Below are 27049 nucleotides of genomic sequence, written 5' to 3'. Positions count from 1 at the left end.
TGATCGCTGTTGGCTGAGAAAGATTGTCTGCTGCGTTACAGTTTGTCAGCAGAACCTTCAGCGTAGTTTCAGATCACTCACTAGTGTGTAATCTCTCATTTATAAACTAAGTCCCTCTGCTCCGCCTGAAAGTCAATAAAAAAAACTCCTTACACACACCAGCATACGGCTCAGACCATGTACCTATACAATGTGTTGTAGTGCGTGTATATTTATATGAGGATGTTCCGTACATCGATTGCCAATTTTATTAGGTATGTCCACTCTCCAACTCTCTACGACTGGCTGTCGTGTATTTTGCAGTCAGTTGCAAGTCGTTATCCATCTTTGCTGTCACAACTGCTGTACTTGAAAGTCAGTAGTGTGAGTAGTGTGAGTGTGCTAGAGCCTCGAGCCCTGTGCACACTGTGAGGCCTTTTTGAGTCGATAATGATCTCATTCTCTTGGCAAACTGGTGCACGTCCCTTTCTTCTTCTCAAGCTTAGTGCCTTTTATGCTGTAAACTATCACATTCGTTCAGCCTTATCTCCCCACAGTCGGTATTGCTGGTGCAGCGGTACAGTGACTTTGGTCTTACCGCGTTGACAAATGGGACATTATTAGTATCGATAAATACAAATCTTTGGCTTGGCTGCACTTATTTGTCAAGGAGTGTCTCAGGGTTCAATTCTTGGTCCTACACTTATCTTAACGTTTATGCTCATTCTTGGTCAAGTCATCCCCCAGCATTGACGCAGATTTCTTCGTTATGCAAATGCGACGATTTTTGTTGGCACCAGTTTCAAATATGATCTGCTACTTAGTTCCCACATTTAATGTATTTCTGAGTTGAAGGACTAGATGAATGCTTTCTCATGTTAAATACTAGTAAGTGATGTTTTCTTTATTGTATTCATCTGGCTTTCGAAAATATCAAATTTTGTCGTAATTATAGACTTTGTCATTGTCAGACCTTCATAAATTGTAATTGTAATTGTTTGACACTTTCCACACTATTGTACCCAGGTCTTGGGAGAGCATAAACTGATCCTAGATCAGTCTGGGATTGTGACGTTCGGGCGCAGCCAAGGACGAGACACAGAATCCTCGGTTTTTAGGACAGACGTCACTTTAATGGAGACTGAAGTTGCGCAATAGCGCACGAGAAACATGCACAAACACTCAACGTGTAGACTTTAGACAACGACGAGCACAGGACACTGCGCGAGCGCACGTTAAATAGACAAACCACATTAACCCCATGTGATTACGAGACGATTCACAGGTGAGACGGATTATCACATGACATAGCCATCACCACGAAATATCCACAGACGCAGACGATGCACGTAGACTACGTAAACACACGCCCAAAAGGGAGGGGCCGGGGTCCTCAACGTGACAGACGCCCCCTCCAAGGGCACTACCCGTCCCGGGGTGCCAACAGGACCGAGTGCCCCGAACCCACGACGATGGGCGGATCCGACGCGCTCAGTCCTGCGTCTGGGAGGTGACTGCCCTTGGCGAAGCGTCCATCACGAATCGCCTAGCACACCCTCCCTGGGAAGACGGGGGAAAAGACGTTAAACACATTAAACGGCACATTCACAAACACACACACAGGCACGTTTACACAAAGTGGCACAAGAGGGAAAAACGGGTTAGGTACACAAAGGGGAAGACTGACAAACACAGGAACACACACATGTAACATAGGCGCCAGGCTTCGCGCCAGGAGCAGCGCGGCGGGCGGACGCGCCAGGAGCAGCGCGGCTGTAGGACGTGCCAGGTGCAGCGCGGCTGTAGGACGTGCCAGGTGCAGCGCGGCTGTAGGATGTGCCAGGCGCAGCGCGAGGAAGCTCCTCCTCGTAGTCCATCCGCTCCTCCTCGCCCTCCAGGACCCCTTCCATGGACTTAGCCGGACTCTCACCCCGAGAATAGTCCATGGGGCTGGCCCCGGAAGGACTGGAGGACGTGGTCTCTCCAGGAGTCCTCCTCCCTTTGACGGTTCTCACGGAGGAGGGAAGGCTCTCCTCCTCGTCCTCCGTGTAGGAGTCGCTCTCGGGTGTTCCCGAGCCCACAGACGGGGAATAGTCCTCTGCTCCGTACTCCACTGTGGACCTGTCGTCCTCCAACGGAGGGTAATGGTCCCGCTCCTCCTCCTGGCCCTTGGGAGAGAGACCCACAGGCGGAGGGAGGTAGTCCTCCTCCTCTGACTCCTCCTCCTCTTTGCCGTAGTCTATGGTGGTGTCGGTGTAGACGGAGGGAGGGTACTCCTCTTCCTCCTCCCCCTCCCCAACATAGTCCACGGTGGGAGCGGAGTAGATGGATGGAGGGTAATCCTCCTCCTCCTCCTCTGACTCCTCCTCGGAGTCCCCTTCCCCGAATTCGCTCTCTGGGGTGGACTCCGTAGCACCGAAGACGCAGGAGTCCACCCTCAGAGGTGAGAGGGCGCGTGCTGGATGGGGGCGTCGCTGGCGCTCACGCCAAATCGGCACCACCCCCTCGCGGAGCTCCTTGGCCAACTCGGGGTCCTGCGTACTCCATGCTGCGGCCAGCTGGAACGCGCAGACGGGATCCTGCTCCAGCTGCTCCTGCGTCGGGGGGTCCTCTTCCTCTACAAGCTCGCCCTCTGGTGGCGATGCCTGGTAGAACTCCGGGACGCTCACTCTTATGGGCGAGCCCTCCCGGGAAGGTGCGGGGTGCCGCTCTCGCCACACTCGGACCGCAGTCCGGTAGTACTCCTCCTTCAGCTCGGGAATAGTGGTCTCCCGAGCCGCGCAGAGCAGGTAGGAGCACTCCGGGTCCTCCATGAGCTGCGTCCGAGTCGGCGGAGCTTCGTGGCGTGGGGGAGAAGACGAAGAGCGGTGATGCCGCTTACTGGGCTTCTTGCCCTTCTTCGGCTTTCCCTTGTAGCCTGGCATTCTGGGTTGGTGTCTCGAACGGCTTGTCGTTCTGTGACGTTCGGGCGCAGCCAAGGACGAGACACAGAATCCTCGGTTTTTAGGACAGACGTCACTTTAATGGAGACTGAAGTTGCGCAATAGCGCACGAGAAACATGCAGAAACACTCAACGTGTAGACTCTAGACAACGACGAGCACAGGACACTGTGCGAGCGCACGTTAAATAGACAAACCACATTAACCCCATGTGATTACGAGACGATTCACAGGTGAGACGGATTATCACATGACATAGCCATCACCACGAAATATCCACAGACGCAGACGATGCACGTAGACTACGTAAACACACGCCCAAAAGGGAGGGGCCGGGGTCCTCAACGTGACAGGGATCAGTTGGTAAACAGAATCCACATGTAACACACAGAGAGAGAGATAGGCAGACGCAAACAATGAGAACAGTGAGATTCGTTACAGGCAAACCCAAACTCAGGGTCCAAGAAAACTCATCTGGTCCAAGATAAACAGAACCAGAATGCATAATGAAAACAAAGTAAAACATAAAAACCATATAAGAAAAGAAACAGGTTAACCAACAGGTTACAATACAGAGAACATGACAGCGGCCAGAACAATGACTAGCAAGAAGCATTGTAAAGGCAGACCTTCTGACTGATAAACTCATGATAAATGCAAGGAGTGGAGAGAAAAACTAAACAAAGAGCACATGACAGGATTGCCAAGGGGACCATGACACTAGCAGAAGCGAAACGTGACAATGGTATTATGGGATATTTATCCTTCATCCAGTGTATATTGTTCAGGATACAGGAAAGGTCCAGTTATTTGTGTTTGTGTTTATATTGTTAGGGAATTTACCAGTGATCAGAATGTTGTCATTTGTAACTATCTGATGTGGACTGGTGTAGTTCACCAAATTGGACACTTCCATTTAATGCCAGTATTCTGCCTCATTCTATTGTTTTGATATCAAAGTAATTTTAAGTTGTTTCTTTCTAAATGGTGGATTAGGTGCTCTTCTGGCTGCTTTGGATTCTACCCCAGAAAAAAATATGGATAAAGAAACTAACAATGAGAATGTGAAGGCTGTTGCCTGACAGACTACAGGGAACTGATGTGGTTTTTTGGCCCTGGCCCGTGACAGCTTGTGATCTACAGGTGATCATCAGGTGTCATTGTGGAGGTACGGCAATTGCTACGTAGCGCCATTCCCATGGAAACCGTGGGACATTGGCCCTGTCTATTGTGAGATGCTCTTGGACCAAGTTCAAAAATATTATACCACCTAAGATTTAAGAAGGGGTGAGCAAAGATAGCCTGCATTCAGTTTAGCACTACTAGTCTCGCTCAGCAGGTTTGCATGTGATAACCAGTGAACTGAGGACAAGATTTCTGTCAGAGTGCGCACATGCAGTGAGAATCAACATAATTAGATGCTGTATAATTAGAACAGTTCTCCAAGACTGTAACACTTCTTGAAATATATTTAGCAGAGGAGAATAACTCCATAAGTTCATGTCGGAGGAGAAATAAAATGGCATGCTCTTTCTAAAGCAACAAAAGAGCAAATTAACCTTAACTTCAATTAAAGTGTCTGCAAACTCCACTCAGCCTGAAGACAGAACAATTTCTATATCAAACTCAAATTGCCTTAATGACACGTACAGAAATGTCGCCGATGCAGAGCACAGTGGCGTCTTTTGATCTGTGACGTCTGTGAGCCGTCCCTCATTAATACAGAGCAAACCCCAACACACCCGCTGCAGGATACGGCAGACGGAGCGAATGGGCTTCATCGGTGTTTTGACTCCTCTACCTCACACCTAGCTGACAGAACAGACTCTCGCTTTCATACGTGGCAAACTATTTAAAGCCTTGATCCGTTAGTCGTATACTGGTATTATACCGGTATTGTACTTGCGCTGGCATGTACAACAGGGGGCCATGAAAGGGTTTTTTTTTTTTTTTTTTTGGAATGTGCTCATTGGTAAACCGTTGCCGTGGAGATAACATCAGGACCCCCAGAAGCAAGAGAAGGACAGTCAGTGTGTTTCCCCTATTAATAACCACCGTCCAAACCGAACACTGTGTTCACTGGTAATGACTTTGACTGACCTTAAAAGATGAGCACATTGCAGACCGAGGTTTGGATCAGAGTATTTGTAATCTAAATGTTGATGTTAGTTAAACCTGTAAGCTACAGGGGAATAAAACCATCAGCTTAACTAGGAGGCTCACCAATTAATTAAATTATCAGACAATCTGATCATTATTCCACACTGAGATGTTGCAAGAAAATAATGTTCTGGTCCAAAGGAGCATACAGATCTTCTGTTCCTGGCTGTATTATGTATGAAATGAAACCGCGTTTACATTTCAGGAACTACAGTTGGAATGGACTAGAATCTGAAGCTGGTGTGGAACAGGAACTGGAGCCGGTTTGGATCAGAACCAGGAGGTTAGGTGGTCCCTCTGATGCCCTCTTCCTTTGCTTAATTGCGTTTGCAGCTGAAGAACAGGTTCATGAAGAAGATCCCGAGGGACGCGGAGGCCTCCAACGTGCTGGTGGGGGAGGTGGACTTCCTCCACAGGCCCTTTGTGGCCTTCGTGCGGCTGGCACAGGCCACCACGCTGGGCGGCCTGACCGAGGTGCCCGTGCCCACCAGGTATCGCCCCCCTGGCCACGCCTCTCTTTGGGGAGTGGGTGTGTCTACCTTTTGTTTCCAAGTGCTCGACTACTGCAACCAGTTAGTCCAAATAGTTCGAATGCTGTAGCAAAATAAAACTAGATGTAATTTTGTTTTTTTGTTTAGATTAGCCTTGATAGAATTAATGCCTTTTTTCCAAAACACTATCAGTATCAGTTCAATTAATCAAATTTTGTTTACAGCTTTGTGCAGGTCATTATGAACCCTGTCACAGGTCAATAAATCAAAAAAACAAAACAGTTGTCACAAAGCAGCTTTACAGCGGGAACCCATCCGACACCAGTCACCATAACAACAATTAGAGAGATCCTCACATATACCATTATGAACCCGATCACAGGTCATCGATCACATATACAATCATTATGAACCCGATCACAGGTCCTTCATCACATATATGATCATTATGAACCCGATCACAGGTCCTCGATCACATATACGATCATTATGAACCCGATCACAGGTCCTTCATCACATATACGATCATTATGAACCCGATCACAGGTCCTTCATCACATATACGATCATTATAAACCCGATCAGTTTCGATCAGGCCCCGTTGACAGTCTTGCTGGGGCCCGGGACAAGAAAGTTTCATGTACCCCCCCCCCCCCCATTATATACTATAGGTCATATAGTATATAATATAGCCACACATCAAAGCTGTTTCTGACAGCTGACTGGTTTATATTTGACTCGCGACCGGCACGAGGGTTCGCGCGAAAATGACGTAATCGCAGTCGCACCGCCCGTGCGCGAGGGCCTCACGCGTTGTTGATTCGCGATCGTGCACCTCTCGAATTTTGTAACTTCGCGCGCGCCGCGCCTCAGCGCAATGAACAAAGTCATGTTTGCAGGGTTCATACACCTTTATAAGGTGGAATTAAAGCACGTGTACGTCACTTTAAAGGTCCGTTTCAATATTTTCCAGCACGTTAAACTTAATTAAGTTAAATATTTATACATATAATCGAAATGATTCGAAATAATTCGCTTTTTATCACAGTATTTAATGGATGTTTATTTTCAAAACGCCCAATCTTAACGTCTTCACGAGAACTGTTTAGTCAGACAGCTATTTGTTGTGAAACGAAGTTACAATTTCAAGCATTTTCAAGTACTTTAGCCTAAATTCCAGCACTTTTCAAACCTGGAACACAATGCAACATTAAAATTCGTCAGGTAAATGTTTTTCCTTTCTTTTCTGTGCTCCAGATTTCTGTATTTACTTTAACTATCCACCACTGTTTCCCGCTGTTGGGCGGGTACCAGCCGGCTACGGTCGGTGCTGGATCAAACCATTTTCAGTGGGAGGCGGGGGTGTATGCACTTAATGGAAAATATGCAGATAGGTAAAAAAAAACATATATATTTTAGCCATTGAGCTTATTTTGAGTACAGAATTTTATAATAATGAAAGATTTCAAGATTATTAAAAAATTATAGACTTTAAATAAAAAATAAATTGCTGGGCTCTTTGATGGGCCCCCCTGGCCCTGGGGCCCGGGACAACAGACCCGGTTGTCCCCCCCTGTCGACGGGGCTGTATACGATCATTATGAACCCAATCACAGGTCCTTCATCACATATATGATCATTATGAACCCGATCACAGGTCCTTCATCACATATATGCCTGTAGTTATTTGTGAAACAGAATATATAATTGTAACGTTGCATACGCAACGGAGCGAGGAGACGGACACAAGTGCTGAGGAGAGCGAGATTTATTCATGGGAATACCGAACTCGGAGTCGTATATACAGGCAGGGGTCATAACGTGCAGGCTATCCAGACATGAAACGTAAACAGGCATGATCACAGACAAGGGAAACAACGAGGCAGGCTAATAACGGAAGGGCAGGCAAAACACACGGAGGACGGGTAAACCAAAACGGAAACAACACGGCAGAACTCACGGCAAACAGGAACAGACCAACAGCATGAACAAACTGGAATGACAAAATCACGGATCCCAGACTGGGGAATGACGGGACTTAAATACAATGACATTAAACGAGGGGCACGTGATGGTAATAAACAAGGAATCACGAAGACAAACGAGCGGGGCGGGAGAAACAGGCACGGAAACACAGACACAAGGGAACCTGGAGTGACAGCCAAGGGAAGGGGCGAGGCCATACGTGACATTACTCCCCCTCAAGGCGTGCCACTCCGGGGCACGCAAGGGCAGACTGGACAGGGAATCATGGGACGTGGCGAGGGACAGGGACAGCAGACACAGGACAGACCAGAGGGACAGGACCAGACAAGACAGGGCGAGGGACCTGGGGCACGGCTGGGACTGGAGACAGGGGAGCAGAGACTGGCCAGGAGCTGGGTCGGGATACGGCAGTACGGGCAGGGCCAGGGGGAGACACGGGTGCAGGGCCGGACCAGACAGGACTGGGAACAGACACGGGAGCGGGGCCAGGGGACAGGGCCGGGGCAAACACAGAGGCAAACACGGCTTGGACGACTGTGACAGGGACAGGAACAAGGTGGGTAACAACTTGGGGAACAGACACGGGGACCGGGACAGAGACGACACCACCAGACACAGGCATAGGAATGGGCACAAGGACACGAACAGACACCACCACGGGGACAGGGACCAACACAAAGCTAGGGACAGCACACGGGAGCAAGGGGAACATGGGCATAGAGGCAGGAACACACACATTGAGTCCAAGCCCACACGAGGGCAGCACAGTCTCTGGGGTGACAGGCGGGGTCCGCTGGCGGGCGGCGGGAACAGGCAGAGTCCGTTGGCGGGCAGCGGGAACAGGTGGGGTCCGTTGGCGGGCAGCGGGAACAGGCGCGGCCGGGCGGCGGGCAGCGGGAACAGGCGCGGCCGGGCGGCAGGCAGCGGGAACAGGCGCGGCCGGGCGGCGGGCAGCGGGTACAGGCGTGGACGACCTCTCCTGGGTCGATGGGACAGCAGCCGGCGTGGACGACCTCTCCTGGGTCGTGGGGACAGCAGCCGGCGTGGACGACCTCTCCTGGGTCGTGGGGACAGCAGCCGGCGTGAACGACCTCTCCTGGGTCGTGGGGACAGCAGCCGGCGTGGACGACCTCTCCTGGGTCGTGGGGACAGCAGCCGGCGTGGATGACCTCTCCTGGGTCGTGGGGACAGCAGCCGGCATGAACGACCTCTCCTGGGTCGTGGGGACAGCAGCCGGCGTGGACGACCTCTTCTGGGTCGTGGGGACAGCAGCCGGCGTGGACTGCCGACGGGCAGCGGGAACTGGAACTGGCACGTACTGCCGACGGGCAGCGGGAACTGGAACTGGCGTGGACTGCCGACGGGCAGCGGGAACTGGAACTGGCGCGGACCGCCGACGGGCAGCGGGAACGGGAACTGGCGTGGACCGCCGACGGGCAGCGGGAACGGGAACTGGCGTGGACCGCCGACGGGCAGCGGGAACGGGAACTGGCGTGGACCGCCGACGGGCAGCGGGAACGGGAACTGGCGTGGACGACCTCCTCGGGATCGCGGGAACAGGCCGCAGACGTGACATGACGTCCTCGGGGGGCGGAGTCGCCGCACTGACGTCCTCGGGGGGCGGAGTCGCCGCACTGACGTCCTCGGGGGGCGGAGTCGCCGCACTGACGTCCTCGGGGGGCGGAACCGCCGCACTGACGTCCTCGGGGGGCGGAACCGCCGCACCGACGTCCTCGGGGGGCGGAGCCACCGCACCGACGTCCTCGGGGGGCGGAGCCACCGCACAGTCGTCCTCGGGGGGCGGAGCCGCCGCACAGACGTCCTCGGGGGGGCGTGTCCGCCATACTGACCTCATCGGGGGGCGTGTCCGCCATACTGACGTCATCGGGGGGGCGTGTCCGCCGCACTGACGTCCTCCGGGTTCTGAGCCGGCCACTCCTGGGGCGAGTGGCTACAGCGTCCCCCCAAAAAATTCTTGGGGGTCCTTCGGGGAGCGGCTTCCGGGATCAGCGGTGTTAGGTCCTCCTCCTCAGGGTCTGGGTTGAGCCTGGAAGAACACGCAGACACACACGCCCCTCGGTGGCTCTCTCTGCGATGGCTCCGCCTCCTCTGAGGTGTCGGGAGCTCGCAGCAGCCATTGAGAGCCAACCGAGGGTTAAGCCAAAGCTCGTCTATGCGCTCGTTCCGTCTGCCCGCTGCTTGCACCACAGGTTGCTCACCCCTGTGGCGTTCGCCAAGCAGGGCAGACTCACAGCGCTCAATAGGAGTCTCGTCGCGAAAGCCAGTTGTGAGAGACTGCGCTTTCTTAGGTCTGCGACGAGACTTCCTTGAGAAATTATTTAATAAAATATTCATATGAAAATCAACTGAACTGTTTCTTATGACAGATTCCTGTTTGTGCTTCTGGGGCCCCCTGGCAAAGCCAAGTCCTACATCGAGATTGGCCGCGCCATTGCTACACTGATGGTGGATGACGTGAGTGTGAATTTAGTTTTCAGTTTCTCCCTTTGTTGTATTTATAGCTGATTTTTGCCTCAAAATCTTTTAACTATTTCAGTTTTTTGTGACTGCTAACAAGATTTTCCCAGGTAATTTTCAAATCTCTAAACACAGCAACACATTTACCTCAAACAAATAGCCAAATAGTTAATATCCTGTTCAAAAGCGCATTTTCTTAACTAAATACCAACTCTGCATTTCATAATGCAAATAAAGTTTTCTCTTTATACACCAACTTTGTTAAAACACAGTTCAGTATCCAATCATTCTTTCAAACACCAGCACAGATTCTCTATTCGAGATTAACATAGTCAATCACTGGACAACCACTGTAAAAAAACATTTGATGTACATTTATGTGCATTTTTTCAGACACTCTTATCCAGATATAATATTTTACTTTCTCCCAGACATCTTACAGTAACATCTGTTGTTTTCTTAGTCAGTTCATTTTTACTGTAATCCGCTTCATTTGGACTTTTTTCCAAATGTGTGCATTTTTGGCAACACACTGTATACACAATGAGTGATATTTACTGTTAGGTACTATATGGAATGTAGATTAGACAAAAAAGGAGTCAGTAACAGTTTTGCAGTAAAGGGTATATTTTACTGTATTAGGGACATTACTGTAAATTGTAGCCTAACCTAAAAAATAATTACTGTAATTATAAACATAATTAGCCGTGGTCCCATATATATAAAAATACACATATACAAAAAAGCCACACACGGGGGAAAAACAGTATACAAACTGAACAGTCTTGTTATGTGTAATGTAAGTGGTCTTCAGCAGTTGGACACATGTTTTCATCCACATCACATCTGATGTTGGCCCTTGCCATTGACCTGGGATAGAAAAGCTTGGTATGCCTTATTCACCCCTGGCAGTCTTCAGCTGAAATGTTTGAAATGCAGCCGGGATCCATTGCATCCAGGAGGGACATTTGGTCATGGGGCCGATGATCATACACCTTCCACCTCCAGACTGAAAAAAGTTCCTTAGTGGGTTTGAGGAAAGGCGAGATGGGCGGGAGGAAAAGGGACATCACTCTTGGATGGTCTATAAACCAGTTTGTGATGACATGAGAATGACAGAATGCTACATTGTCCCATCACAAATGTCCTTGTGTTTCCTCCCACCTGTTCCATTTCTGCTTCTGGAACCAGTTGTTGGTAGAGTTCATTCAAAAACGAAAGAAGGAGGTCACTGTTATAGGGACCAATCTGGCATTTGTGAAGGACCAAACCAGCACTTGAGATTGCAGGACAAATTGTTATATTTGCTCCTTTCTGACCCGGTACATTACTGTACTTCATTTTATTTCATTGATCTATATGTGCAAAAAATATGTATTACAATAATAGCTTTTCAGCTGCCTTTGGTTTTGCAGAACTTTGCATTTTATACAATATTTAAGGTTTTGAATCTTAGGTTTTCATTTTTGACATGCTGTGTGCAAGCATTTGTAAATAAGACAAAAATGATCCAGAATTTTGTTATTGGATATTGTGTGTATAGAAAATTAAGCATTATAGAAACATGTAAAATGACTGGATTTTGTGCAAAAACAGCATGAATTGTACTAATTGTGTAGCCACTGAAGACTGATGTTGTGTTCACTGTGTTTAGAGTTTTGAAAATGTGACTACAGACTGGACAAACGCATGTTAGCAGTCGTAAAAAACTGAGAAAAAAAAACAAAAAATTTATCTGGAAGAAAAATTGGCTAAGGCAAACAATCTGAAACACTAACTCCACGAGGTCTTATCTCCAGCTCTTCAGCGACGTGGCCTACAAGGCCAGGGACCGTGATGACCTGATCGCAGGCGTCGATGAATTCCTGGACGAGGTGATCGTGCTCCCGCCCGGCGAGTGGGACCCCAACATCCGCATCGAGCCCCCTAAAAAAGTGTTGTCGGCAGAACAAAGGTAAACGTTTTTTAACGTTTCTGTTGGTGCTGACGGGAATCTTCTCATTAAGGGAAACTTCAAAATGCTTAAAGCGTGAACAGTGCTGTTTTTAGTGCGTGTGACAGCTTGAGTTTTACGCCTGATCTGGGTCTCTGTACCGTTTGCTGGGAGCTGATTTTCTGTATCCAGTCCAGGAACACGACGGCGTTAATGATTGTTGATGTTTAGTCCTGACGGTTCTGTTCACACCGTGCTCTCCCCCCATCAGGAAGTCTGTGTTCTCTCTGAACGAGCTCGGTCAGACCAACGGCACGGCGGGCGGGGCCGGCGGAGGCGAGGACCAAGAGATGCCCATGCCACACGAGCTCGGTGAGGAGCTCTCGCACACCGGCAGGCAAGTTCCCACAATGCCCCGGGCAGCCTGGAGGTTAGGAACGGGTGTCGGGGGTTGGAGGTCAGGGGTTTGAGGTCAGGGGTTGGGGGTGGCTAAGGGTGAGTCCATTTAGTCCTGGATGTTCTACTGATTTATCACTCCTGAGCAGCCAGTGTCCTTAAAAAACACTTGGCTTGCGAGTTTGAGGGCTACTTTCAGAGTTTGCGCTCCCCCTGAGGAACTTAGGTGTGATGTAGTGATTCAGGAACAGGAGTTTTAATGGTGATGAATAAGGCGGTAGCAGAGAAATGCAATACACCAGTTGGGCATAATGAGCTGGGGATGAATGGATGAGAAGGGAAGGACAGAGCAGCCTGCCAGGAGCCCAAACACCCTGTCAGGCAGTCAGCCCAAAAGCCGACAACCAATTCAGAGCACAGCTGCTCCTGCATATAACTCCAGTATCACTGCCTCTACCTCTCTCTCTCTCTCTCTCTCTCTCTCTCTCTCTCTCTCTCTCTCTCTCTACCTCACTCTCTCACTCTCTTCCTCTCTCTTCACATTCAGTTCCATTGTCGACATGACCATATTCATTTGCTGTACTGCCAACGCAGACTTACAGAAAAGCAACATGAACGAGCCTTTGCAATATTAAGGAAATTAAGAGCTCTACTATATTTGAATAATAATAAACATGAAAAGACCTGTCATTATCATGAAAGAAAGCGCAAAGTCAAGGTGAGAAAAGTGAAGAAATAAAAAGAAAAAATAAGTTATAATAAAAGGAAGAAAAAATAAATCATTCGTTAAAAACATAAGGGAGTTTATAACAAACATTAAAGCATTTCTCTCATTATGGCCTGTACGTGTGTGTGTGTATGCATGCCTGTGTGTGTGTGTGTGTGTGTGTGTGTGTGTGTGTGTGTGTGTGTGTGTGTGTGTGTGTGTGTGTGTGGTGCAGGATCTGTGGTGGTCTCTTCCTGGACGTTCAGAGGAAGCTGCCCTGGTTCCTCAGTGATTTCTCCGACGGCGTCCACATCCAGTCCATTTCAGCTGTGCTCTTCATCTACATGGGCTGCATCACCAACGCCATCACCTTCGGCGGCCTGCTGGGCGACGCCACCGACAATTACCAGGCACGTTCCACCCCCACCGGGGGGCGGGTCGGTTGCCATAGTTCCCTGCTACCTTGCCCGTCCCATTTTTCTATCTTTTGTTTTTATTCTTTTCATTTTTTTTTTGCTCTCCAGCTGTACAGCCGTCTGCTTCTTTTTGAGGAACAGGGTGAGATGGTTGAATCTTAACCGCTCTCTTCCTCCGTCCCCCCGCCCGTTCTCATCCTCCTGCTCTCTTTAGGGGGTGATGGAGAGCTTCTTGGGCACAGCCTTGGCTGGAGTGGTCTTCTGCCTGCTTGGCGGTCAACCCCTCATCATCCTTAGCTCCACAGGCCCAATCCTCATCTTCGAGAAGCTGCTCTACGACTTCAGCAAGTGAGACCGCCGCCCCTTCACCTTCCAGCACTAGGCTCCGCCCCTTTCTCTGCCCTGCGCCCCGGTTGCTACATTGTTTGCTCCCGTGTGGACCAATGAGACCATAAGCGTAGATCTCTAGAACATTCACAGCCACCTTCTCTAAACGTGCACCTTAAACGTGTAGAGGAACATCACGTAACTCCATCACCTGCACCACCCCTCTCCACCAGGAGCAACGACCTCGACTACATGGAGCTGCGTGTGTGGGTGGGCGTACACTCGTGTCTACAGTGCTTCGTCCTGGTGGCCACCGACGCCAGCTCCGTCATCAGGTACATGACGCGCTTCACGGAGGAGGGCTTCTCCAGCCTCATCTCCCTCATCTTCATCTCCGACGCCATCAAGAAGATGGCCGCCACCTTCCGCTCCTACCCCATCAACGCGGCCTTCAGCCCCGAGCTCATCTCCGCCTACCAGTGCGAGTGTGTCGCTCCTGACCTGAGTGAGTGGTGCAGTCTTACTGACCTCCACCTGCCTACAACAACAACTACACCCTTTACATGACAACAACCTATTCTCTCTTTTTTTTTTCAAAATTATGAAATTATGCTGAGTCATGTTTGATATTTTGTTATTTGTGTGTCTAACCTACTGAGTTCTCGCAACGCTGCTGATAAACTATTTAGTAATGAATGTGCACAAGAACAAATTAAAGTGCTTAAAACGTATAGAATGAATAACGTCCCCTAAAATGGAAGAATAATTATGACAAATATATGACATCTTATAATTATGACAAAACGAATATGCCATTTCATCATGACTCAGTACTGAGATTAGTCCATAAATATGAGGTACTTTCTTATAATTATGATTTAGTATCTCATAATCATGGCCCAGTGACGGGTCATTTTGACTTTCTAAGTGGTGCTGTTTGATCATTGGGAGGGTGGACGATGTCTGGAGCTGCCCTGCATGGACGTGATGTCATCGTCGGTCTCGGACAGCTTGCTGCTGTTTTGGTCCCTCTAGGTCTCGCCTTTAGATGCCAAACACGGAGTCAGACCCAGTGTGGCCAGAGGACCGGCCCAGTTGGGCCAGTGCTGGCCTCAATACAAGGCAAAAAACCACAGGAAATGGTAGCAACAAGGATTTAGTTTGTTTGTTTGCATTGCAGTGCAGAGGTATAGACCCGGACCAGTGGTGCAGGTTTAGCCCAAACCACTGCTCTTTCCTCTTAGGGAACTCCATACGTTTATGACTCAAACCTCCTTAATTGTCAACAATAAATAATCTGTACTGAATACTGAATATATTCCTCCTGTGCAGTATTAGGAACATCACTGCGGTGACGAGCACCAGCTGAGCAGAAATCAATGTTATGACTGATTGGTGTATTTTCGGGTTTGGTAGCACGCGTCCCACACACGGGACCGATTCTGGTCCGCTTGGTTTATTCCGTTTTTTTTTATATATATATATGAAAACTACATTTCATTTCCTGTAATGTGTGCCATACGCGGCCTTTTCTCTCTGAGAGAGCGGCTTGGTTTCGTGCGGGTTCGACTCCCATAATTAAAATTCGCAGATTGTAATTTCCAGCTGGGAGCCATCTGTTGTCTCGTTTGACACGTCCAGATGTGCCGTGACCCAGCGGCCAATCAAAATCTCCCCTTTGCTTGCTGGCATCACTGTCTCCTCCGTCCTCTGGCTGTTTCCTCAGTGACGACGGCGGCGGTCTTCCCGGGGCCCGTCCCAGCGACGGATAACGCGTCTGCTCTCTCTCCAGTAAGTGGACACCGCACCCACCCCTCCACCTTCCACCTTCACCTTTTGTTTTGACTTCAGATGGGGCTGTGTTGGAATTGGAGGGTGTGGATCCCCACTGCCGTCTTGATCCGCGCCTTTGAGTGTCTCATTTATATTCAAGTGGGACTTTGGGTGTCGTCTGGAGAGGAAGGGTGTTATGATGAAAGTGGATTCAATCTTCCGCGCCTGTATGGTGTGGGGTTTTTTTTTCTCCACCATACGGCTTTTGCTTTCTCTCTGTTTCTCATTTGTGAACCATATGTCCATTATGTCTCTCTCTCTCCTCTTTTCTCCTCATTTCTCCCTTGTCTCTCAACCATTTACTATTCCTATCCTTTTTACACACACTTCTTTTTCTCCCTACTACTACCTATTTATACTTTTTCTACATCATCCCGTTTCACCCCATCTTTCCATTTGCCTCCGTCTCTCTCTCGGCTCCGTCTCTCTCCACCCCCACCTCCACCCCTGTTGCGTCTCTGTTGCTCAGATGAATCTCACAGCTCTGGACTGGACTCAGCTGAGTAAGAGGGAGTGTGTGAAGTATGGTGGTGCTCTGGCGGGCAGCTCTTGTGGCTACGTCCCTGACCTGGCCCTCCTCTCCTTCATCCTGTTCTTTGGAACCTACTCCATGACCGTCGCACTGAAGAACTTCAAGTTCACGCGCTACTTCCCCACGAAGGTACGGGCAGTTGAGGAGACGGGGGGAGAGAGAGAGAGAGAGAGAGAGAGAGAGAGAGAGAGAGAGAGAGAGGGGAGATAAGGCCTCTAAGAGAGAGATAAAATGTTCTTCACAGGTTCCCACATATGATGTGAGCCCATTACCAAACCTGATATGCTCTTACAGCTGCACACACACACACACACACACACACACACACACACACAAATGGTCTTTTTAAATCAGTTTCCTCTAGTTCTGATCCCCTCAGTCTTGGGCACAGACCCTTAAGGAGGCCGTTCATACACACTGTATTACACGGCCTCATGTGTATTAACAGGATCACTAATGGCTCTGAAGGATCCTACCTTTTTTAGTGTGTGAAAATATAAATATATATAAATAAATAAATATGTGTGTGTGTGTGTGTGTGTGTTTGCAGTCCATCTCTGCATGCTGCCATTAGGGTAGAATAGACTTCTTAAATTATGGGTCTGGATCCAAGAGTCGCATATTGAATATAATTCTGATGTTTCCTGCATGATGGACTCCAGACAATGATGAATCACTGGTGGGTGAAGGGGAGTGCCATGCTCTTATTCCATGTGTGTGTGTGTGTGTGTGTGTGTGTGTGTGTGTGAGAGAGAGTGTGTGCTTGTGAGTCTTTGTCTGTGTATGTGTGTGTGTGTGTGTGTGTGTGCGTGCGTGCGTTTGTGTGTGTGTGTGTGTGCATGCGTTCGCTTGTGTGTGTGTGTGTGTGTGTGTGTGTGTGTGTGCGTTTGTGTGCGTGCGTGTGTTTGTGTGAGTGTGTGTGTGTTTGTGTGTGTGTGTGTGTGTGTGTTTGTGTGTGTGTGTGTGTTTGTGTGTGTGTGTGCATGTGTGTGCGTGTGCATGTGTGTGTGTGTGTGTGTGTGTGTGTGTGTGTGTGTGTGTGTGTGTGTGCATGTGTGTGTGTGTGTGTGTGTGTAGGTGCGGAAGCTCATCAGTGACTTCTCCATTTTGATGTCCATCATGACGTTTGTGGGCCTGGACATGGTGATGGGCCTGAAGACGCCCAAACTCACCGTACCCACTGAATTCAAGGTGAAAAAGAAAGAACATGCTCACACACACACGCTCACGCTCACGCTCGCGCATGCGCACACTCACACTCACACTCACACACACACACACACACTCTCACACACACACACACACACACACACACACACACACACACACACACACACACACACACACACACTCACATTCCATCCCATTCTATATGCACTTCCCAACCTGCTTTTTAATAAAAAAATGTTATCTGAGCATTTTAAAGCACATTTGCAGGTAAATTCTTGAAATGTTGTGGTAGCCATGCCAACAGGCCAGACATTGTGTCGTGGTAGCCATGCCAACAGGCCAGACATTGTGTCGTGGTAGCCATGCCAACAGGCCAGACATTGTCTTCTCTCCTTTCACATTTATTGTTAGAAACTTTTCTTGCAATCTCTGTTGAATCCCTCCATCAATCCTGTGATGCGTCGGACCGGTTGGTGCAGCCGACCCGTCCGGACCGGGGCTGGCTGGTCATGCCGTTCGGGAGGAACCCGTGGTGGGTGTCCCTGGCCAGCTTCATCCCCGCCCTGCTTGTCACCATCCTCATCTTCATGGACCAGCAGATCAGCGCCGTCATTGTGAACAGGAAGGAGAACAAACTGAAGGTATCTCACCCAGCGTCTGTGTGAACTTCTGCATGAAGTTCTACGAGAAAGAAGTTTGAGCTTACAGTGTAGGAAACGTAGAGGAGCTTACCACCTTGAGTTCGTATGTAATCAAATCTCCAGCATCTAAAGAAATGATCTGGGGGAAAAATGTAAATAACACAAACTGTTAAAACTGATTGATTCCATTCAAAGGAATAATGTTTCTAAATTTTAATTCTCCCTGCAGAATTAAAGCTCTTTCAACAGATTATATCTGCCCATATATTTGCTGAGTCAGAAATCAATAAATATTGAACATTTGGTATTTGCTACAACCGAATATGAGACGTGGACGTGATCCTGCTCCATCTCCTCTCCCTCCAACAGAAAGGCTGTGGGTACCACCTGGACCTGTTCTGGGTGGGCGTGCTCATGGCCGCCTGCTCCGTCATGGGCCTGCCGTGGTACGTGGCTGCCACCGTCATCTCCATCGCTCACATCGACTCCCTCAAGATGGAGAGCGAGTCGAGTGCCCCGGGGGAGCAGCCGCAGTTTCTAGGAGTGAGGTAGGCACAGTGGAGGTGTTCAGGTGAGGAGGTGTTCAGGTGAGGAGGTGTTCAGGTGAGGAGGTGTGGACGTGAGGAGGTGTTCAGGTGAGGAGGTGTTCAGGTGATGAGGTGTTCAGGTGAGGAGGTGTTCAGGTGAGGAGGTGAGGAGGTGTTCAGGTGAGGAGGTGTTCAGGTGAGGAGGTGTTCAGGTGAGGAGGTGTGGAGGTGAGGAGGTGTTCAGGTGAGGAGGTGTGGAGGTGAGGAGGTGAAGTGGTTTGCAGGTGAGGATGTGTGCAGGTATGGAGATGTACTGGTGTGCAGGTGTGCAGGTGTGCTTCTCCTGTCTCTCTGACCAATAGGGAGCAACGGTTGACTGGCATCCTGGTCTTCGTGTTAACCGGGACCTCCGTCTTCCTGGCCCCCGTCCTGCAGGTAAAGTATGACTCTCCCACCAAGTATACTTCACTCTCACCACCTCTCCTTTCCAGACCAGGACTCCGCCTTCATTTTCCCCTGAGCCAATTAGCAATCAGCTTCAACTGGCAACGAGGGGAGGAGCTTCAGGGTACATGGGAAGTGGCCTCAACGAGGGGAGGAGCTTCAGGGTACATGGGAAGTGGCCTCAACGAGGGGAGGAGCTTCAGGGTACATGGAAAGTGGCCTCAACGAGGGGAGGAGCTTCAGGGTACATGGGAAGTGGCCTGCCCTCAGTTACCTGTGATGGGTTTGGCTGCGTAGTGTCGCTGAAGGTGCACACCCACCAGGTGATATTACATCACAATAACTGGTGTGGTGACAGGTATACTGGAATTACAGGTTAGGTCAGCCTTCAAATCCAGGTTCACTTAGCGTTTGTATTTTAAAGCGTACTATCATTAGCATGAGCCAAGCAGGTATCTACCACATACCTCAGCTTGGACACAGACGAAAAGCTTTGTGTGTGTGTGTTTTTGTGTAAGGCTGAAGTGTTTTGGTGGTTATTTCTGTCGTGTGTTCTCCACCCTCCCAGTTCATCCCCATGCCGGTGCTCTATGGTGTCTTCCTCTACATGGGCGTGGCCTCTCTCAGCGGCATCCAGGTCAGAGACTCCGCCCACCTTCCGATTTTGCATTTTACCTTAATGTAACCCGACATCCAGGAGTGTGCAGTGATATAACTGAAGTCACTAAACTTTAGTGGCACTTTGGTTTTTGTGGTGGAAAAACACAATCAGTGAGAAACATTTTATGCTGCTGCAGTGTGGGGACTTGTAGGACAAGCAGTGTGGAGTGAGGTGGTGTGGACTGAGGTAGTATGGAGTGAGGTGGTTTGTAGTGTGGAGTGAGGTGGTGTGGAGTGTGGAGTGAGGTGGTGTGTAGTGTGGAGTGAGGTAGTGTGGTGTGGAGTGAGGTAGTGTGGTGTGGAGTGAGGTGGTGTGTAGTGTGGAGTGAGGTGGTGTGGAGTGAGGTGGTGTGGAGTGAGGTAGTGTGGAGTGAGGTGGTGTGGTGTGGAGTGAGGTAGTGTGGAGTGAGGTGCTGTGTAGTGTGGAGTGAGGTAGTATGGAGTGGAGTGAGGTGGTGTGGAGTGAGGGGGTGTGGAGTGAGGTGCTGTGTAGTGTGGAGTGAGGTAGTATGGAGTGGAGTGAGGTGGTGTGGAGTGAGGTAGTGTGGTGTGGAGTGAGGTAGTGTGGAGTGAGGTAGTGTGGTGTGGAGTGAGGTGGTATGGAGTGAGGTAGTGTGGTGTGGAGTGAGGTGGTGTGGAGTGAGGTGGTGTGGAGTGAGGTAGTGTGGAGTGAGGTAGTGTGGTGTGGAGTGAGGTGGTGTGGAGTGAGGTAGTGTGGAGTGAGGTAGTGTGGTGTGAGGTAGTGTGGTGTGGAGTGAGGTGGTGTGGAGTGAGGTAGTGTGGTGTGGAGTGAGGTGGTGTGGAGTGAGGTAGTGTGGTGTGAGGTAGTGTGGTGTGGAGTGAGGTGGTGTGGAGTGAGGTAGTGTGGTGTGGAGTGAGGTGGTGTGGAGTGAGGTGGTGTGGAGTGAGGTAGTGTGGTGTGGAGTTAAGAGTGAATCCTGAGGCCACTTCAGGCTGTATTCACGATGGTGGTCACTATGTTGAGACTTTGGTAAGCAATCAGAGAAATAAATCAATTATAAAAAGTGAACTCTGCTGCTGAAAGGTGAAAGGCTTTTATCATTGGCTGTGACTATCAAAGGACAATGTGGGCTTAATATTCAGATGTTGGGACCAATCATGTGACCATATGACCCCCTAGAACTGAACATGTCTCACAGTGACCTATGAACTGTTTTCAGTCTGTCACCACACCACAAGTGTGCAGTGTCAGCGAGAGTCAGTGTCTCGTATGGACAATGTGATAGTGTGGATAACGATGTCTGGAGACTCGTGTGCACCAGTTAGCATGTCAACACCCTCACACGTCAGCTCCGCCACTCCCAACAGTGGTGGCGCTTGTTTTTTGGGTGAGGGTCTAACAGGCGGCACTCGTGACCCTGTCACGCGTCTCTCCTGTGTGGTTCTGCAGTTCTGGGACAGGATCAAGCTCTTCCTCATGCCTGCGAAGCACCAGCCGGATCACGACTACCTCCGCCACGTGCCCCTCCGCCGAGTCCACCTGTTCACACTCCTGCAGCTCATCTGCCTGGCCGTGCTCTGGGTCCTCAAATCCACCTTCCTCGCCATCATCTTCCCCGTCATGGTAGGAAGGGTTACACTGGGTTACACACAACTCCACTGGGTTACACACAACTCCACTGGGTTACACACAACTCCACTGGGTTACACACAACTCCACTGGGTTACACACAACTCCACTGGGTTACAGCATTACAGAATGTGTACCCTGTAAATCTCTCTTCTGGGATTACGGCCATGACTATGCATCAGTAATTACAATGAACTGAGATTAAAACCTGCATCTTTACATTAACTACTAAACAATGAAATTGCAGTAGAAAATGTTTGATAGACCCCTGCTGTAACGGTACAGATAGAATTATCCAGAATCTGACACTGTCACCAGGGACGTTAAGGTTAGGAAACATGACATCCTCTGTTGTGAACGAACTAGCTTGCATCGTGGATTTAGCTTATTGCTGGTTTTTTCTGGACCATTCCCATGAGAGTTAAGTAAAGTTAATCCCTGCAGGGATGATCTTTTTAATTTTGTTTCTGTACATGTGTTAAATGGCGAGTATGGCAGAGTCTTGCTGGTGTTCAGTGAACTTTAGTCCTCAGTGTTCCTGTTTGCTAGTTATGGCTATAGCAGCTGTGACTTAGAAACAACCAAAGTGGAAAACACTGGGGGAAAAATGTAATCTTAGTCTTTAATCTTCGTATTTTGCAAATGAGAGCTCAGATAAAGGCAGTTTTGGAGGTCAGTAAAAGCTAATGATGTGTGTTTCAGATCCTCGGCCTGATGCTAGTGAGAAAGATGCTGGACGCTGTGTTTTCCCAGCACGACTTGGCTTGGCTCGACGACCTGCTGCCCGAGCAGGACGAGACGAAGACAGGACACAGCCACGACGGTGGGGTCGGGACGGACGGAAAGGGGGACGGAGGAGGGGACAGCGAGGACGACGCCGTAAGGATCGGATCTCGCGCGATAATGGCTTGTCCACCTTGCAATGGGGGCGTGGCCCATTCTGCTTCGGAGACGCCCATTTTATATATGGTTCACGGTCTCATTTCATTCCAGATCTCCGTCCCTTCTATCTTAAAATGGCTCACACACACACCTCACTATCCGGAATCCCGTTCAGAATTCAACCAATTTTAATGAATGTGTCTGTACTATAAGGTTCTGCCTCCCCCTATTGGTCTTAGCTTGTACTGCATGTATTCATGTATCACACACACCCACTTACAAATGACCAAATGTGGTGTGTAATAAATTAGATAACTTGGACATGTGTTACATTAAAGCCTTATGTGAAGATTCCACCCAGAGCCATCATTTGAGTGCATCATTTGAGGGCATCATTTGAGGGCATCATTTGAGGGCATCATTTGAGGGCATCATTTGAGGGCAGTGATCCTCAGATCAGTTGTTGTAGAGTTATTGATGAGTGTGTCATTTCTCCACTTGCTGCAGAAGTTTGTGTCCTACTGCAGCTGTGTTCCTGGAGCTGTGGACCTAGACCACAGGTACACACACACACACGCGCATACATATACACATACACACACACACACATGCACACTGGGGAAAATAAGTATTTAGTCATTCACCAATTGTGCAAGTTCTCCCACTTAAAAAGATGAGAGAGGCCGGTAATTGACATCATAGGTAGACCTCAACTATGAGAGACAAAATGTGAAAAAATTGAGAAAATCATTGTCTGACTTTTAAAGAATTTATTTGCAAATAATGGTGGAAAATAAGTATTTGGTCAATAACAAAAGTTCATCTCAATACTTTGTTGTATATCCTCTGTTGGCAATGACATTTTTTTTTGACAGTTTTCTGTCATTGTGTATAAGTCACAAAAACGTTTTCTGTAAGTCTTCACAAGGTTGGCACACACTGTTGCTGGTATGTTGGCCCATTCCTCCATGCAGATCTCCTCTAGAGCAGTGATGTTTTGGGGCTGTCGGCGGGCAACACTGACTTTTAACTTCCTCCAAAGGTTTTCGATGGGGTTGAGATCGGGAGACTGGCTAGGCCACTCCAGGACTTTGAAATGTTTCTTACGAAGCCACTCCTTTGTTGCCCTGGCAGTGTGCTTGGGATCATTGTCATGCTGAAAGACCCAGCCACGTTTCATCTTCATTGCCCTTGCTGATGGAAGGAGGTTTGCACCCAAAATCTCACAATACATGGCCCCATTCATTCTTTCATGTACACGGACCAGTCGTCCTGGTCCCTTTGCAGAGAAACAGCCCCAAAGCATGATGTTGCCACCCCCATGCTTGACAGTTGGTAGGGTGTTTTTTGGATGCAACTCAGCATTCACTGTCCTCCAAACCAAATTGTTCTACTTTGGTTTCATCTGACCATATGACATTCTCCCAATACTCTTCTGGAACATCCAAACGCTCTCTAGCAAACTTCAGACGTGCCTGGATATGGACTGGCTTAAGCAGGGGGACACGTCTGGCACTGCAAGATCTGAGTCCCTGGCGTCGTAGTGTGTTGCTGATGGTAGCCTTTGTAACGTTGGTCCCAGCTTTCTGCAGGTCATTCACTAGATCCCCCCTTGTGGTTCTGGGATTTTTCCTCACCGTTCTTGTGATCATTTTGACCCCACGGGCTGAGATCTTGCGTGGAGCCCTAGATCGAGGGAGATTAGTAGTGAGTGGTCTTGTAGGTCTTCCATTTTCTGATTATTGCTCCCACAGTAGATTTCTTCACACCAAGCTGCTTGCCTATTGCAGATTCAGTCTTCCCAGCCTGGTGCAGGTCTACAATTCGGTTTCTGGTGTCCTCCGACAGCTCTTTCATCTTCACCATAGTGAAGTTTGGAGTGTGACTGTTTGAGGTTGTGGGCAGGTGTCTTTTATACTGTTAACAACTTCAAACAGGTGCCATTAATACAGGTAATGAGTGGGGGAAAGAGGAGCCTCTTAAAAAAGAAGTTACAGGTCTGTGACAGCCAGAAATCTTGCTTGTTTGTAGGTGACCAAATATTTATTTTCCACCATTATTTGCAAATAAATTCTTTAAAAGTCAGACAAAATGATTTTCTCAATTTTTTTTCACATTTTGTCTCTCATAGTTGAGGTCTACCTATGATGTCAATTACCGGCCTCTCTCATCTTTTTAAGTGGGAGAACTTGTACAATTGGTGACTGACTAAATACTTATTTTCCCCACTGTATACAGATACATACAGACACACACATACACACACACACACACACACACCACACATGTGGATGCATATAGACGGATATACATATACATGTACATATACATATACATGTACACACACACACACACACACACACATGCACACACACACATACACACACACCCAGTGCGCCAATGTAACATTTAAATAGTTGTAATTTAAGCACTCTACATGTGTACTTTGTTTTTGATTGTCCCTCCCTCAAAGAACCAGAGCTTTCAAATATGAATAACTGGTACAGCCATTAAGCTACATGAAAGGGCTTCTAACAGAAATACATCAAAGTTGTTTATTTCAGCATTAGTTCCATTACATGTTTAAATAATATTATGATGAGAAAAAGTGGTTTGTCTTTTCCGTGTGCTTTGTAGCAGCATGTAACCGTGTTATTTGCACTGACACGTGTGGTTCTCGTTGTATTTGTGTTTCTGCCACTGTGCTCTATTAACTGGGCCGTGTAGCTCTAGTCATGACAGCCCGTAGTTTATATGACAACCCCTATTATTAATCGCTGATACTGCAATATCAGTTATTGGCAAAATCAGACACAAAAGACCAGGACGGAATAGATCAGACTGCAGTTCTAGGACGGAGTAGATCAGACTGCATCGTCCTGCACAGGAGCTGTCTTTCTGCTTCTCCTTTTGTGTGCGCGTCTGTTCTTTCATTGTACTATATTGGTTTGTGTAAGTAACACCCCCCCCCCCCCCAGTACTGTACTGGTTTGTTAAAGTAACCCACCCCTCCTCCCCCAGTACTGTACTGGTTTGTTAAAGTAACCCACCCCTCCTCCCCCAGTACTGTACTGGTTTGTTAAAGTAACCCACCCCTCCTCCCCCAGTACTGTACTGGTTTGTTAAAGTAACCCACCCCTCCTCCCCCAGTACTGTACTGGTTTGTTAAAGTAACCCACCCCTCCTCCCCCAGTACTGTACTGGTTTGTTAACCCCCCAGAACTGCGCCCTTTTCTCTTCCCTAACTGTGACACAGCACGAGCATGTAGAAACCTTTCTGATCCAAACCTGCACCCGTAGTTTTATTCTAATCCTCCATCTTTGTAAAATGCCATTAAAAAAACTCCAGCTGTGATTCCTGCACTGCTTTAAACTGCTTTTAAACTTTAAGCGTGAGGCTCTTCTAACGGCTGCTAGCTCTATAAAGCCAGGCTTCAGTTCTGCTCGTTATTAGATTTTTTTGTTTTTAAATTGTGTGGCCAGTGTTTTGGGATCGATCGTTCGTCTTGTAAACCAACTAAGGGCTGCAGATACTTTTAACTCACGGACAACGTGGCTGTAATGGCATTGATCCAGCCTGGTTACTAGGGCTGGCAGCACATGTAACAGCCTGGCTGAGTGTCTGAAAATTGTCCTCTTCCTGCATATGAGACTCCCCCCCCCCCCCCCCCCGTGCCATTCATAGCCTCTTTCCTTCCCAGTTCTTCTCAGTTCTTCTGTTGGGCTTTCACACTTTCGCTTTGGCTTGTAGAGTTGAAGGAGAGGGGGGCGTCTGGACCCCGACACCTGCCCCTGTACTTCAGAGTGGGGGTCAGTCCGCAGACCCCCGGCCTGTGGCCGCCCCCTCCTTCTCGCCACATCTTCCTCCTCCTCCTCTTCCTCACTCCGGTAACGGGACCTTGCCATCCTGCAGCATCACCCTGCGTCTGAAGATCTCGTGCCCTCCGTCACCGGCGGCAACGGTGGGCGGCGCCCAGCTCTCCCTGCCGCAGGTGAAGATCGAGATCGAGTCGGAGGACGATGACACGGACGGGGAGACGAGGGACCAGGACAGGAGCAGCGAAACGACCCTGTGACCAACCTCACAACGCTCCGCCCACACTCAACACTCCGCCTACATTCACAACGCTCCGCCCACACTCACAACGCTCCGCCCACACTCGCCATGCTCCGCCCACACTCACAACGCTCCGCCTACATTCACAACGCTCCACCCACACTCACAACACTCTGCCTCCATTCACAACGCTCCGCCCACACTCACAACTCTCCGCCCACACTCCTCTCAACAAGCTTTCAGTTGCTTTCTGTGAACCTAGCTTTGTAGTTTTTTTTTTTATTATTATTGGTATCAGAAATCACTGAATTTATGAATTTCCAGTGACTCAGTGGTAGTAATGTGAAATATGTAATGTGTGCTTGTTTGCTACAAATCTCGATTGTCATTTGTATTAAGACCCAAATGAAAGCTTCAAAGATTCCGTGAAATTTGCCACAGAAAAATCACATATTTTTCACAATATATTTTATGTAAATACTTTTATATTGAAATATATGTATAATCTACACCTTATGCATTATATTAGCCAGAAGACTAGAAATGCTATGACACTGCAGAGAACAGCGTTTGGGGGTGGGGGTGTGACACCTATTCCCTAAGACTTCTGGGAAAAGGGACGCTGAACAAAGCCTCATCTTTCATGTGAAGGACACGTTGTGCCTCTGTACCTGTCTCCCGGCCTCTTCCTCTTCCAGATTCCCACGTGACTTAAATAAACCCGACGGAAAGACGCAGCAGACAGAACACGCAGCTTCTAAATGACAACGTGTTCCTTGACAATACAACAGAAGAACTCCACGTTCGGAGTGTGTGAGGAAAAGTGGACAACAGTTTGTGCCCAGCTGTGTGTGTGGATGCGCACAGAGCTGCATGTGTGTGTCTATGCATTCACATAT

General features: G+C 48.8%; 1 protein-coding gene across 1 annotated transcript in view; it reads left to right on the top strand.

The window, feature by feature from the left end:
- Positions 1 to 26997, top strand: part of slc4a5a (solute carrier family 4 member 5a) — a 45094-nt gene extending 18097 nt beyond the window's left edge. The window contains exons 8-25 of the mRNA XM_076992236.1: positions 5414 to 5571; positions 9945 to 10032; positions 11835 to 11989; positions 12240 to 12365; positions 13306 to 13480; positions 13701 to 13834; positions 14047 to 14318; positions 15540 to 15604; positions 16116 to 16307; positions 17256 to 17369; positions 17828 to 17989; positions 18359 to 18537; positions 18879 to 18951; positions 19529 to 19597; positions 21032 to 21205; positions 21914 to 22090; positions 22601 to 22653; positions 25845 to 26997. Coding sequence (XP_076848351.1) covers positions 5414 to 5571; positions 9945 to 10032; positions 11835 to 11989; positions 12240 to 12365; positions 13306 to 13480; positions 13701 to 13834; positions 14047 to 14318; positions 15540 to 15604; positions 16116 to 16307; positions 17256 to 17369; positions 17828 to 17989; positions 18359 to 18537; positions 18879 to 18951; positions 19529 to 19597; positions 21032 to 21205; positions 21914 to 22090; positions 22601 to 22653; positions 25845 to 26169 — 2691 coding nt within the window. The 3' untranslated portion in view covers positions 26170 to 26997. The remainder of the gene's footprint in view (positions 1 to 5413; positions 5572 to 9944; positions 10033 to 11834; positions 11990 to 12239; positions 12366 to 13305; positions 13481 to 13700; positions 13835 to 14046; positions 14319 to 15539; positions 15605 to 16115; positions 16308 to 17255; positions 17370 to 17827; positions 17990 to 18358; positions 18538 to 18878; positions 18952 to 19528; positions 19598 to 21031; positions 21206 to 21913; positions 22091 to 22600; positions 22654 to 25844) is intronic.
- Positions 26998 to 27049: the final 52 nt, after the last annotated feature.

This window comes from Brachyhypopomus gauderio, unplaced genomic scaffold, assembly GCF_052324685.1.
Source record: "Brachyhypopomus gauderio isolate BG-103 unplaced genomic scaffold, BGAUD_0.2 sc91, whole genome shotgun sequence".
NCBI classification, from domain to species: Eukaryota; Metazoa; Chordata; class Actinopteri; order Gymnotiformes; family Hypopomidae; genus Brachyhypopomus; species Brachyhypopomus gauderio.
Note: the sequence above shows the minus strand (reverse complement) of the source record. Positions and strands in the feature narration are given on the sequence as shown.